Here is a 15,880-nt window from a genome sequence, read left to right as displayed (position 1 = left end):
CACACAGGGAGACAGACATTTCTCTCTGGCAGATTTCACTGAACATTTCACTGAACAATTTCACCGATATGATTGGTGACTGTTATCCCCTTCCAACGAAATGTGATCGGTACAAAACCCAGTCACACGCAACAAATACAGTAAAATGCAGTTCCCTTTCAGTGCAGTACGACTTATGAAAACCAATAATCAATTGATGCAGAGGAGACAGTGCGTAATGCCATCCCACTGGTGTGTGTGGGTTCATTTGTAATTTGATGGTTGTATGTGGGGAAAAGTCAGTCGCACAAGCCCATACAGAAACGACAACATAGTAATTATTCCCAAATAATCATTTAATAACAATAAGAACTTATGTAATTTAGGGTTGATAGTAGGCTCCGATAGTACTATTAATGTAGTATGTATTGTATGTTGTATGGGTGGCCGCAGTGGGAATTGAACCCCCAGCAATATTAGTGCCATGCTCATCAATTTTCCCAGAATAATTTGGGGGTCCATTTTTATCCGCCTGTGACCTACAACTGGGTGCCAATCCAGTGCTTCAAAACCACTGTCCTCAGCCAGTCTGAATATACTGTATATATATATACAGTGTATGATAGTTAATAGTAGATATGCATGCTGGCTGATGGTAGATTCTGTCTTCTATTTGAAAGGGCACGAATACAAAATCTAAACTAATCTGACTGCATAGAGACACAGATTACAGCCAATGGGATTACATGGGCCATTGGGATGCCACTCGACTGCTGCGTGTGTGTGTGTGTGTGTGTGTCTGTGTGTGTGTGTGTGTGTGTGTGTGTGTGTGTGTGTGCGTGCCTACGGTAGCTATAGCATGGGGGGTGGTGCAGTAGGCAGAAAGAAGACACTCATCCCCCCCACTATAAGCCTAGTGGAAAACAAAACGTATAATACTCTATTCAGATCAGATTTAATACGGTGTGCTGTACGTTCAGTCAGCAGATGCAGATGTTAATATCTTATTTTATACTACAGGCTGAGCAGTATGATTGGCTCAGAGGCATTCCAGCAGGGATGTTATTAAATTTGACGTCAGAGGTACATCGTCATTAAAGTATGCATAACGCTTTTAATCTCTCCGATTCATGCGTCATTCATACATTATCAAATGCCTAAATTCATTATTTAAATGTTAGGTACAAATTCTGGTACTAGTTGAAGATTTTGTTGGAGTTATATTACTGTTGGAGTTAATGTTCAGTATTACCTGATGAGTGCATTAACAGTCTGTTCTTGTGTATTCATGCTGGCAAGGAAGAATAAATTCAGCTACTCTTGGAGGCAGATGGATGTTCTAAAAAAATGTCTTTGCTGGTACAGAAAATCCAACGCAACATAATCTTGTTGCCCAGAAACAGTGATAAATTTGTTAAAGCTGTGATACACAAGAAATGTTTCTGGCAACTGATGTGACACACAGAGCAAAACAGAATAGAAATTATTTGGGTAACTAATTTTACCATACAATCAATGCATCAATACCCTGAATGTATCCCAGTACTGCATATCATTGCCCTGACTTTAAGCACTCCCTACATTGAAAGATTGCTTTATTTTGTCTTCTTTTGTTTGGTTTTATTTTGCGGCTCAGACCAGACAGAAGAATGTTACTTTTTTCATAGCATGAAATAACTAACTATGTGAAGTTAATGCAGTGAATATGCTTTGCTGGGTGTCAAACAGTTCAGTCTATTTTTTTGTTTGAATCCACCCAGTTTGAACTCTCTGAACAACTAAGACCCAGTGTTTTAATTCTCTATTTATTACATATTTCTCTTTCCCTCTCTCTCTCTCTCTCTCTCTCTCTCTCTCTCTCTCTCTGACAGGTCAATGGTACAGAAGCAGACTATGAGTATGAGGAGATCACGCTGGAGCGGGTAAAACTACACCTACACTGAAGACAAATCAACATCTTACATGCCCATTCTACATGCATGTAGCCAGTCTCACACACTCATCAACAGCACCACTCTCTCCCTTCTTTCCTCTCGTGGACTCTTCTCTGCCATAATCGCACTAAAAGCATCATCAGTTATCAGCGGTCTTGGGAGCATGCTACAGCTTGCCCTGTCTATTTTAAACCAGGAGAAAAGCGCTGAGACAAAGATAGGACTCGCAAGGTGGACACGCAAACTTAGTGTGCTGAGAAGGCGCTAGGAAACCAAAAAATGCCCCTTCTAAGGGATTGTGACAGGTTGAGGTAGTTGTTCATCTTTTTTTGGGAATAGACTGTTTTCAGAGTTGCTTATAAATTTTAAAAATTTTAAAATGAGCTGCTGCTGTTGCTCTAGGGGGTTTTCAGCATTGGATTTAGTAAGCTCTCGTCTAATCCACAGGTCTGGATTTGGTGTAAGACATTTGTTTCTCCAACATCAGTATCCTCAAACTGTCTGGGTGTTATTCTGTCTTTAGATTTAATTCAGTAGCCATCAGGAAAAACACTATTGTGAAAAACTAAAGTAAAAAAACAAAAAAAACATGATTCTGGGCAAGCATGAATTATGCTAAACATAATCAGTTACACAAAATCTGACATTAGACACGCATTAGCGTGTCTATGATTTGATTATAGTGTGTTCAAAAACAGCAAAATACAGTTACTGTTTGGACTGTAAGTGACTTTATTTCCTATTTAGACTTCGAAATTATCAAATTATGTCAGGATATTTTAGTAGTGGAGGCTAAACCCAAAACTAAAACCCTGAACTTAATTTACCAAACTTTTCATTTTCAGTTGAGCACCTTTTTAGACTGACAGAAATCTTTATGAGGTAAATTAATTGTAAAGGCTACATCATCATAACTAGTATCAAACGGATGTACGTTATGTGAAGATAGGATCTTGTAGGAAACAAAATCATAAATTAATTATTTTCTGAAAGTATAATTGATTATTGTTTATATTGGTAGTTTACCCACCATTTTATTAATCTCTGCCTCACTGATTTTAAGTCAACCTAATTTTGCATGTTTCAGAAAAATCTCTTTGTTTCTGATATGTTCATTCATTTTAAAAAATAATCATGAAAGAAGAAAAACATCTTGTTTGACAACAGTTAAACTTGTTTCAGTTAAATGACTTGAAGCAAGTTATATTATCATAAAACAAGTGAAATCCCTTGACTCCAGTGCAGATAGATTAAGTCTGAAAACAAGATAGCATTACTTGATGAGCGTGCCGTGCTTTTTGGCAGTGTAAACTCCATCAGCTCTGTGATGGCCATCTTACCATCTCTCTCCTCTCCCTCCATCTCTCCATTTACTGAATCCCACCCTCGGTCTGTCTAAACTGACCCTCTTTTCCTGTCCTTTCCATTCTTCGCCCATCCTTCCCTCCCTCCTTCTCTGATTCCCTTCCTCCCCCTCTCATTATTTCCCCTTTTCTCTCACCCTGGGGCTTTCTCTCTGTCTTTATGTCTTTCTGTCTCTCTCTCTCTTTCTGTCGCTCTCTCTCTCTTGCTCTCTCTCTTTATCTCTATCTCTATCTGTATCTGTCGCTCTATTCTCCTGTGACCTGGTTCTGTCTGCTTGAGTGGCTTTGCTTTAAAGACACTATGGACACATACACACACACACACACATTACTAGTTTTATACCTAGTAAGAAAGCATGAGAGAGTGAGAGAAAGACAGAGAGCAATGGCTGTAGATTGGTAATGTGTAGTATGGTAATAAGTGAGATTTGGAGAAGTGACATATTAGAGGTAGTATGGTAATAAGTGAGATTTCGGGAGGTGACGTATTAGAGGTAGTATGGTAATATGTGAGATTTGGAGAGGTGACGTATTAGAGGTAGTATGGTAATACGTGAGCTTTGGAGAGGTGACGTATTAGAGGTAGTATGGTAATACGTGAGCTTTGGAGAGGTGACGTATTAGAGGTAGTATGGTATTAAGTTAGAGATGGAGAGGTGACGTATTAGAGGTAGTATGGTAATGAGTGAGATTGGAGAGGTGATGTGCTAGATTTTGCTAACAGGAAGCTGTAATCCAGTGAACCAAATTATCCCAATCTGATTATCAGCTTCTTATGTAACCAACTTAACTCTGTCTGTGTGACGTTGTCATTATGACGTGAATTTATTACTGAAAATCATCTTTAAATATCAGTTTCATATTTTTAACCAACTCTCTGGTCTGGGAGGGAGTGATGACGATATCTTTCTCTAGATATTTTGGTTTATGGCCAGGCAGATACATTGGAACACCAATATTATCAAATCAGTTCTGCTTAAAATATTTGTTTTGGTCTTACATTGCCGTCACCACATTCACAGTGACTCTGTCATTAATGCTAGATTATCAGAGCTTCCTGCGTCACAATTTGTTATTAAACAGTAATTTGATGGAGCGATATGTGGAAAGGTCGTCTTTCTCACCATGGAAATACATTATGTGTGTGTGTGTGTGTGTGTGTGTGCGTAGGGTAACTCAGGCCTGGGGTTCAGTATTGCAGGGGGGACTGATAACCCCCACATCGGAGAAGACCCCTCCATCTTCATCACCAAGATTATACCTGGAGGGGCCGCAGCCCAGGATGGACGACTCAGGTACAGACACACACACACACACACACACACACGTCAAAGTCAAGTCTTTAAATTAGATACTTGCTGCTGGTCCTCTAGTTACAGGAGGAGGAATAGTTACACATTTACTGATCCTGGGTGATTTTTGTAGCCTGTAGCAATAATTTTAAACTTGGTACATTCAAAGCAGATATTCAGCTATTAAAAGAAACTATTGAACATAGATGCTGACAATAATTAGCAGTGGAAATGGCATCATCATAAGTCAAGGTCTATTCAAAGAGGTCATGGTGAACGTTCAGGAGGAGATGTGTATAACGACTTCACCATTTATGTCCCTGTGCAGGACGCATGACTCTATATGTGACTTTGCTCTCCAGGGTGAACGACTGTATAGTGCGGGTGAACGAGGCAGACGTCAGGGAGGTGACCCACAGCGGGGCCGTGGAGGCGCTGAAGGAGGCGGGAGGTCTGGTCAGGCTGTACATACGACGCAGGAGGAGCCTCAGCGAGCGAGTCATGGACATCAAACTGGTCAAAGGGCCCAAAGGTGAGAGAATACCATCAAAATAGACAACAGGATACAGCAGGGACAAAAAAACAGAACTGAAGAAAACACAAACATGAGAAGGTAATTCAGAAATATCAGATGTTTTTATTGTTCCTTTCTCTCTCTCTCTCTCTCTCTCTCTCTCATTCTCTGTCTCTCTCTCTCTCTCTCAGGTTTAGGGTTCAGTATAGCAGGTGGAGTTGGAAACCAACATGTCCCAGGCGACAACAGCATCTATGTGACCAAGATCATCGAGGGAGGGGCCGCACACAAAGATGGACGGCTACAGATAGGAGACAAACTTATGGCTGTAAGGAACACCTTTTTATTTATACTTCTCCCTCCTCCTTCTTCGCCACACTTCCCCTACTCTTTTATAAACTTAAGAAATCTGTTCTCTTTATTGGGCTGCCCTCCTTTCGTGGACACTACCACACCATGGACAATTTCTCTATCATTTCATCATGCAAATTAATATATATTCTGATTGATTAAAAATGTATACACTGACATACATTACGGGGTACATCAAAGATCTCTGTGCACCAATAAGGTCAGAAAGATTACCACTGAGGAATAGGTTGAAAATGCAATATATTTCATGCTCTGCAATGCTTTATATGATGAGCTGAGAAGTTTGCTTTATTGAACAATTTCCAAATATATAATGAATCCAGCCTAATCGCTCCAAATATGTAATGAATATCCCTTAACGGCCTTAGTAACGCCAAATATGAAATGAATGTCCCTTAATAACACCAAATGTGTAACTAATCCCACTTAACATTACCAAATTTATAATGATTTGGTTGAACTTGAAATTGAAAAGTGAGCAGAAACAAGGGTTGTCGTTTCCTTTACTCCCTACCTAGTGGGTGTGATATATACTAAGAATAAATGAGGTGTATTAGAATTGGACAGAGTACAAGGCTTTAGTCAGAGCTACAGGGTGTGATGTATCAGATGGCTGCTCTCCTCTTCTGCCTCCCAGTCTGTTAAAAATTCTGTCGGTCGTGTCTGAGATATCACGTCTGAACAGATAAAAGAACAAATGCATGGACACTGATCCATAGTCCTCCCCTGATTTTATTATGGAGGGAAGAAAGTTAAAGTACCATTCTGACTTGACCTGAGTTGCTTTGATTTGTTTTATGGCATTTTCATATACATAAATGTCTGTGTTGCCATTCTACACAATAGTGATTCAACCTGATAGCCAGTTCATGAAAGCTTCTACATTTGCTGCTCTAAAAAGGTTTTTCCTGGGAAAAATCCTCTGGTGCACATGAAGTAATGTGTTCTATGTTTCCGGCTTGTTTGGAAAATACCTTTGTGTATGTGTGTGTGTACATACATATGAGGGTGTATGTCTTTGCGTGTCCCAGGTGAACAGCGCCTGTTTGGAGGAGGTGACTCACGAGGAGGCGGTGTCTGCTCTGAAGTCGACTCCTGACGTTGTGTACCTCCGTGTGACCAAACACACCTCCCTCTTTATCAACGACAGCTTCCCCCCGCCTGACGTCACCAACTGTGAGTTCGCCCACACACACATGCATACACACATGCTACATACGACTTTCCTCCCCTTGATATCACCGACTGTAAGCAGGGCTGTAGTGGAGGGTAAACCCGACCAAAATCACTATACACCTTTTTATTTGCAAGAATAGCGCGTACCCACTTTCTTAGGCTTACGTACATCTTTAGGATCTAAATTTATAGTATACATTATAGTAATTAGTATTAAACTGATTGGAGGATTGGGAAGGAAGGAAGGGCTTTTAAGGAAAAAAGCATAAATTAATGTTTTTCTGAAAATATAATTGTTTTTTGTTTATATTCGTGGCTGTTTGACTCACAGACAGGTGGTCATGGTTTATCCACCTTTTTATTTACCACTACATGACTGATTGTAAGTGTCCTGTGATGTTACACAGATCTATGAATATGATATGAAACAACCCAAAGCCTTGTGTCTATAAAAGCCGACGGGTCTGGAACGAGACACCAGAAAGCTTGCAGCACGACACTTGAGCCACGATACAATAGTAATGTGATTTATTTTTTATGGAAAGCACTGGTATGATTTAGCTTTTGGCTCATTACATAACATCGGTCTGAGCCATCCAGATTGCGTTGGCTCTCATTGCACCCTTTGCAAAATCAAAAACAACTTAGAGAGAAACAGTGCTTGCTTGAATGTGGTAACCATCACTACATCCAAGAGGAGGAAACATTTTTAGGAGCAGGCTGTTGTCTAATTCTAAGGAACAGCAAGGAACACAAGCTGTTGGTTGAAGGTTTTGCTTAGGGCGGGTGTAAATAAAGCTTTCATTTTCCATTACATTGTAGGCTTTTAGCTGAGACTCTTACTTACTATGGGTAAGTAAGCGACGTATTATGAGTGCAACAGCAGAAGAAGATTGACTTCCCAGATTGCCAACATTACAAGCAACTAGTAGTAAGGAAAGCAAGGATCAAAGCAACAACACCCAGACAATAGATATTAATAACACATATTCCTGTGTCTCAGGAGTTTTCCCATATAATAGATAAGTGATAGAGAGAGATAAACAAAAGCCAGGCAGGGACATTTCAGATAGACATATGTATGTATGATGAGTTTTCAATTCAAGGAATAGGAAGTAACTGCAGTCCTGATCACATCAAGGCAAAACGAAGCTTGTCAAAAGTTGCGAGTCGCCAGCATAGCAATGATGGGAAAAGTTGTAGGCAAAGTCTTCAGTGTTTTCAGCGTCTCCCTTACTCTGAAAGCCTTGTCATGATGGCATTAATCGTTGTCAATGAAGTGCTTACTATGGCCATGGTGTAGTTTTCCTCATCGGTGCTGGGTGCCACACTGGATTACTCTCTATTTGTCTATATGGTATAGAGGCATTTTTTTACTGCACCCAATGTAATGGACACCACATTTATCCTGGTCACCTGGAAGAATTTGACTTGAAGATGTAGTGAACTCCACTTGTATTGAAGAGTTGGCAGAGAAGAAAGAAAGCTTAAAATGTGGCCACATGAAAATGAAAATGATCATTTGATTTCCTCATATATGTCCATTTTAATCATACTAGTTCTAGTCGAGTTCTATTCCATTTAAGTTAGTTAAAAATACTAAATATTAACGTTAAATAGAGCTGCAACGATTAATCGATTAATCGATTAGTTGTCAACTATTAAATTAATCGCCAACTATTTTGATGATCGATTAATCGGTTTCATTTTTTAAGAAAAATAAGTCAAAATTCTCTGATTCCAGCTTCTTAAATGTGAATATTCTCTGGTTTCTTTACTCCTCTATGACAGTAAACTGAATATCTTTGGGTTGTGGACAAAACAAGACATTTGAGGACGTCATCTTGGGCTTTGGGAAACACTGATCCACATTTTTCACCATTTTCTGACATTTTATAGACCAAACAACTAATCGATTAATCGAGAAAATAATCGACAGATTAATCGACAGTGAAAATAATCATTAGTTGCAGCCCTAATGTTAAAAAGTATACGTCATGGTGATCACATCATACAGGCAATGTTAAATTTGTTATATAACCATCTGATAATCAGGTGGTCCACTGGATTACAGCCTCTTGTCACCACTCCGTATCAACACATTACCAAACTACATGTAATATATCACTTCTCTAAATTTCAGTCATTACTACCAAATTACATCTAATACATCACCTCTCAAATCACACATTACCAAACTGTTAGTGCACTGTATGAGATTTGGTGGTGTGATTGAGTCTACATCTACAATTATCTCTCTCTCACACACTATTGCTCTCTCTCTCTCTCTCTCTCTCTCTCACACACACACGCACGCACACACACACACACACACACACACACACACACACACACACACATACAGACAGGCACATACATTGTATGACAGTCACCACCAGTACATTATTGATTGAGTTAGATGTACTGTGTTCTCCATGGACTTCTCATGTCACTATACATTTATTACTATTGATCCAAGACATGGGCTCTAATCACGTGTGTGTGTGCGTGTGTGTGTATAATTCGAGATACATGTCTCTTTAATTCAGCTTTTTACCAGCGCAAAATTATGCATCCTGTTTAGCTGTCAGGAGTGGGAAATCCAGTAATATCTATGTAAACAGAGCCAGTCAAGGGGCGACAGTGTTTCAAAGGGGCACAATACTTAAAGTACAGGTTAGGCTTTTGAAAATCACACATTAAATGATATTTCATGTATAACGGTATATAAACAGTTATGTGAAAATGCTTGTGTGTTTTTCTTCCAGCCTACTCCCCCCACCAGGACAACCATATAAGCCCCTCCTACATGGGTGGCAGCCAGTCTGTAAGCCCCGCCCCTTTGACAACACCCAGATACTCACCTCTGCCCAGGGGTATGATTGGAGACGACGATGTCCCCAGGTGAGACCTCACACACACACACACACACACACACACACACACGTACTTTATTATGGGACAGCACAGAAAACAGGTCTTTCCAAAGCCACTTTTGAACTGTTGTGCAATGAAACCAAACCATTCCTCAGGGCGATCATGCCAAGCATATGTCATTATTTATTTGACAAATGCATTTCCATTGCTATTTATTGCATAGAATATCGACAAAAGAATATTTCCACCTCAGGCAAGTATTAAAACTGTTGAAATATTGAGGACATTTCCAGTTTCCAATTAACTTTTCTAATTCACCAAAAATACTTGGATGGAAACCCAGCTGATGCTTTATTCATTCCTGGGGCAGAATCCAAGCTGCTCTTCTTCTCTCATCTCTTCTTCTTCATGGCTTCTCATCTCATGTCCAGCTCTAAGATCTTTAGTGGCCCTCAAGGAGATCCTGGTTGGGAAACAGACTCCTAGAAAACCCCACATACACTCAATGACCTCTGTCTATCTCTGCTCACTATGCTGTGTGTGTGTGTGTGTGTGTGTGTGTGTGTTTGTGTGTTTGTGTGTGTGAGTTTGGCAGTAAGAGGCAGATGGCAGTGAGAGTGTTGTCTGGGAATGTAGGCTGAGGTCACACACATGCGCAAACACGCAGACACACACACACACAAACACACACATACATTCTCACAGCGCTGCTCTACTGTCTTTAATCCAGTTTAATGGAAGGATTACAGCCTATCACAACCCTCGTCACTCAACTGGCATCACCGTGGTTACCGAAATATGACTCATTCCGTCACAACCCCGTGGGCCAATCAGAGCGCTTCGATTATGATAAATCTGATAAGCCTCATATTGACTGCGGAACGGTCATTTTGATGTCTGTCTTTCTCCTCTAATTCTTTCTTTCTTCCTCTCACTCTGTATGTTTCTCTTTCTCCCTCTCCCTCTCAGACCATCTCTCTCTCTCTCTCTCTCTCTCTCTCTCTCTCTCTCTGGTTAGTTTGTCATGCAATAGAGGGATTATGGGTTTTAATAAATGTACACTGAGTGTGCAAAATATTAAGAACATCTGCTCTCTCCGTGAAACAGAGTGAGCAGATGATTCCAGGTGAAACCTATGATCCCTCATTGATTTCACCTGTTCAATTCATTTCAGTCATGAAGGAGAGGAGATTCAGCATTGAGGAAATTTTGAAACATGCAAATCCAGTATTCGGAAGGTGTTTCTCATGTCACAGTGTATTTTTGTGTTGAGTTTATCTAAAAATGACCAAATCCTATTGATACTGATATTTACATAGATTTCAGTACATTGAATAGTGGGGTTGAGCCACCCTGCCTAGAGGAGCCTAAAAAGAATTTCATTAGTATTGGTTTCAGCAAAGACTATTAGTGTCACATGGTCTAAATGTTGTTTCAGAGGCTTTTCCAACAAACATATTTCTGGAGGAAACATTGATTTAAATTTTAGGCCTGACACTCTTGGAGCATTTTACAGGAAGCGCAAACAGCAGATTAACATTATCGTATCATCATGATTGCAAGTAGAAAAGGATAGGTGCATATCCTTCTAGAAGTTGGAGTAAGGGCAGCAAGGTGGCTCAATGGTTAGCACTGTTGCCTCGCAGCATAAAGGACCCACATTCGATCCCCAGCTGTTTTTGTGTACACATGTTCTCCCTGTTTGCGCATGGGGTTCTTGAGTGGATTGGAGACTCTAAATTGCCCATAGGTATGAATGTGAGTCTGAATAAGTGTCTGGTCACCTGTGATGGACAGGTCACCTGTGATGGACAGGTGATCTGTCCTGGGCAGTAGTTGTTGAGGGAGGAGAGAACATTTCTCATTCACTTTCCCCTTCATATTTTCCCTTTCGGTCCGAGGATTCAAACCTGTGACCTTCCAATAACAAGCCCACTTTTCTGACTATGTAGTGCAAAGTGCAGTGCTGCAAATGCTGTTACTTGAGTATTTTAAGGAAAAGGCTGATTTAGATTTTAGATTTGTGTGTGCAAAGGAAATAGGCAAAATTATGCTGTGATGCGGTGGCCCACCAAAACAGGGACAGTGCAATAGTGACATCTGCTGGTCATTATGGTGAATGATTTTTTTCATCTCCTTCCCTCAGACCTCTTTGTACCTCTCATCTCTACCCTGTAGACAATGATGAATGGTGGTGGTTAATTATTCTTAGGTCTAATTTCTACACACATCATTTGGCCTATAAAATCTCTAATTAAGAATGAGTCTCATGTAATCATTTGTGCTGAACAGATACCATCCCCTATCACCCTAACACTGTGTGTTTGTGTGTGTGTGTGTGTGTGTGTTTGTGTGTTTCAGGGAGCCCAGGCGGGTGGTGCTGCAGCGGGGGTCTACAGGTCTTGGTTTTAACATTGTTGGAGGGGAGGATGGCGAGGGAATCTTCATCTCCTTTATCCTGGCTGGAGGTCCAGCTGATCTCTGTGGGGAGCTACGCAAGGGAGACCGCATCCTGTCGGTATGAGCTAACACCTAACAGATACACATATTGAAAGATATATACTACAACTACTACCACTACTACTACTACTGCCTCTTATACTACTACTACTACTACATAGGCTATATAGGCTTTATCAAGGGAGACTGCATCCTGTTGGTATGAGCTAATAACTAATAGATACACATATTAAAAGATACTGAATATACTACTGCTACTGCTACTGCTACTGCTACTGCCACAACTACTGTGACAAATACTACAACTACTTCTACCAGTACTACTATTGCTACTACTACTTTTAAATCTTACTTAAAGCAAGTCTGGTGTTCTGGAAATGGGGTGAGACTGAATATTATTCTAAATTAAGGTGGACACTAATAATACCACTATCAATGATAATACTACACATGATTTTTTTTTATATTGACCTGGATTTAGTGATATTTCACGTTACTGGAATCATATCACTTCTTACTACACATTACCCGCATTTGAGTTCACAAACAATCAATCACCAATCATGGCTGGCAAGGGATGATTGTCTGTTTAAGATGTGAATGTTCTATCAAAGTGAAATATGGCTTTAATCTTCATCAGCCAGAATCCAAATAGAACATATGTAGTCTTTAGACAGCAGAACAGCAGTGACAGTCTCTATGTATGTGCTATTCCCATAGAAAATTATGCATTTATGTACACAAATACTAAAATTAAATGGTTTCCATGCATAAAACAGGCATATACAGGCATGCACACACACACACAACGGGTTTCCAGTAAGTTATTGATCCAGTTAGATGTACTGTGTTCTCCATGGCCTGCTCATGTCACTATACATTTATTACTATTGATCCATGACATGGGCTCTAATCACGTGTGTGTGTGTGTGTGTGTGTGTGTAGGTGAACGGAGTGGACCTGTCCAGTGCGACACATGAGCAGGCAGCCGCAGCTCTGAAGAACGCAGGACAGACCGTTACCATAGTAGCACAGTACAGACCAGAGGGTGAGTACAACGGACACACACACTGACACACACTGACACACACACACACACACACACACTGACACATCCAGGGGGAGTAGCACTCACATTTTATACAGGCCAGGCTGGCTGGAAGGATGCTGAGGTGTGAATGAAATGTTGTTACTATTGTCGTATTGTTGGATACGAAGGTTGGATTCTTACTGTTGTGTGTAAGAAAATCCTTTTAATGCTAACAAAGTACTTGAAAATTGGACGATTGGAGATGGTGGGGGTGTTGGGAGACAGGTAAAGTGGAACACACACACACACACACACACACATAGACAGAGAGAGCTAGACAGAGCCAGGCTTCCCAACCAGCAACACCATGGTTGTTGGATGCTTGTCTAGTGGGAGAGGCTGAGAAGGCCGTAACCTAGGAAACCAGGTTATTGCTGCTGATTGGCTCAACTGATGGGATGCTATCATGGTCGGGGACCTGAGTTATTAAATTTAACACACAAACACACACATACATGCGCATATACACACACACACACACACACACACACCCACACACACACACACACACACACACACACACACACATAGCTAAACAGGGTCAGGTCCCCTGGTTTCTGATTCACTCAAGGAATGCGCCTGCTGAAAGAGCATTTTAAATCTCTCTCAGACACTCTGACACTGTAGTGTGTGTGTGTGTGTGTGTGTGTGTGTGTGTGTTTCTGGCATCAGCCATGTATTACAGTGAGGTGCTCCAGGCCAGAGGAATATACCAGAGGAATATACTACATCAGGGTATCCGCAGGTCCTTAAAAAGTCTGAGAAGTCCTAAAATAAATAATCTAAATTTAAGGCCTAAAAAGTATTCAGATGTCTTAAAAACAGACATTAGAGGTCTTATGCTTAGAGCACACCATGCAATAGCAGGCTTCTTTGTTCTGCATGTCTACTCTTAGATTAATACAGAACAGGGTTAGTGGTACAATATGCAGAGTAGTACTTTTTTCTCATTGTGTCTCCTGTACTAAACACATGCCTGTATATACACGAGGATTCTTTTCCTTGATTCAGGCCAGTTGACAGAACAGAAGTGTACTGGAAGGACCTTGTTCCAAAATACTACTGCACACTGTGATTGACTCTGCCCAGGGTAGATGTAACCATATGTAAACTACACTGTCTGTGTGTTTGTGTGTGTGTGTGTGTGTGTGTGCGCGCGTGTGTTGGTGTGTGTTTGTTACACGTGTGTAAAAGTGTCTGCTAGTGCTCATGTATTATTCAGTTAAAGAGTCAGTCAGTTCAGCGACAGGTAGCAAAGCTCAGTTCCCAGGATATCACTTCATCTGCCACTGAGGAAGCAGAGATCAGTCCTGGAGACGGCTGGAGGTGAGCGAGGTCAGACCGCCTAGGAAGGCAAAGATCAGCTGGCAGACAACTTGCATGAAAAGGCCTCAGGCTGCTGGAGAAAAGGGGGAATGGGAATCTTTTAACACTGGTTTGAAAATAGGTGTAGACAGGCTAAAAGGAACAGTTGAGAATAACCTAGAGAAAATGGGGGATATGATCTATGACCACGAGGTGGAAAAGTTTATGAAAAAAAAGAGAGAAGGCGTTCTCAGAACCCCAAAAGAAATCAAGTCAGAAACTAGAAATTGAAGAATTATAGGAGGCAGCTCTAAAAAGCAAAGGTGGAGAGTTTCAGAAAATGAGCAGGAAGGTATCTATAACGGAGGGAAGGTTACCTCCTGGATACTAAATTTGCTGGCTGAGTAATCCTTCAGATCTGACTCTGGTTAGAGAGTATGGTGGAGACCTAAAGCACCTAGGTTGAGTGGAAATAACTCAGGTCGAGGCGTCTGATGTAGTTAACATCTTTTACTGATGGTGGAATGTGTTACCAGTGGTCTGCAATGAACAGAAATTACAGACAAAGAACAAAGTACAGGATTTAGTAAAATAATGTCATTACCATAATCTACATGAAAGTGAATAATATCAAATAATATCAAACTAAACATTCTTATATGGTTTAAACATTATAGGCTCAGAGTGCCTTGACTCTATCCTACCACAACTGAAACAGCAGCCTGAAGTAGCTAGCAAGATTTAGAATGGCATTTCCCCAATATAACATAATATCGATTATTAATCCTCAATTACCGATTACCATTGAAGTAAAACCAGAAATATAGAATTCACCAACCGGGTAGACATTCACGCACGGCAACACATTGTTGAACCTCTACCATCCACCAAGGAAAGAAGGAAACTGAAACATACTGACAACATGTGCTACTCAGTGAGTAGGCGGGGTTTCCTAGTCAGGTCTGCAGGGGCTGTGTCTTAACAACTACCTAGCAGCAGTAGCAGCCTCATTTTCATCCATGGGACTTTCGTACAGCCGCCCCCAAAGTTATAGAGGTTGAAACTTTGTACACACAACAGAAAGTCCATCAGCATATGGACTGAGCAGAGACATCATCACCATCTTCCTTTATGGCAGGGAGTCTTATCAACCGGGCAACAGGTCGCACATATTCCTTGTCATGGACCTGGATGGCTGCGGATCGGGTGCGTCCATCATCTCCGGGAAAGGTCTGTGATACTCTTCCGACAGGCCAGAGTGCTCGAGGATGCTGAGGATCGATTATAAGAACCACTTGACCGACTGCCAGGTCTTCCTCATCCTTCTTCCACTTCTTTCGCACTTGCAGATCAGGTAAGTAATTCCTGACAAAGTTGACCCAGAAATGATCCGCAAGTATTTGGCTCTGCCTCCATCGGCGGTTTCCAAGTGCATCACTTGCAGCATAGATGGCCTGCGGAAGTGATGCGTCTCGACGGCCCATCAGAAGGATATTAGGCGTGATTGGATCTGGATC

The 15,880-nt window shown here is 41.0% G+C and overlaps 1 protein-coding gene across 1 annotated transcript in view; it reads left to right on the top strand.

Annotated features, from left to right (window-relative positions):
* Window positions 1-4,943: 4,943 nt before the first annotated feature.
* Window positions 4,944-15,880, top strand: part of LOC139654016 (discs large homolog 1-like protein) — a 46,962-nt gene continuing 36,025 nt past the window's right edge. The window contains exons 1-6 of the mRNA XM_071531034.1: window positions 4,944-5,101; window positions 5,275-5,411; window positions 6,487-6,631; window positions 9,400-9,535; window positions 11,870-12,026; window positions 12,914-13,016. Of these exons, the coding sequence (XP_071387135.1) occupies window positions 5,071-5,101; window positions 5,275-5,411; window positions 6,487-6,631; window positions 9,400-9,535; window positions 11,870-12,026; window positions 12,914-13,016 (709 nt within the window). The 5' untranslated portion in view covers window positions 4,944-5,070. The remainder of the gene's footprint in view (window positions 5,102-5,274; window positions 5,412-6,486; window positions 6,632-9,399; window positions 9,536-11,869; window positions 12,027-12,913; window positions 13,017-15,880) is intronic.

The sequence above is a fragment of the Centroberyx affinis genome, unplaced genomic scaffold, assembly GCF_046629955.1.
Source record: "Centroberyx affinis isolate AG114_WGS23_722 - 3 ecotype Tasmania unplaced genomic scaffold, CSIRO-AGI_Caff_v1 ptg002023l_1, whole genome shotgun sequence".
Classification (NCBI taxonomy): Eukaryota; Metazoa; Chordata; class Actinopteri; order Beryciformes; family Berycidae; genus Centroberyx; species Centroberyx affinis.
This window is presented reverse-complemented; position numbering and strand designations above follow the sequence as displayed.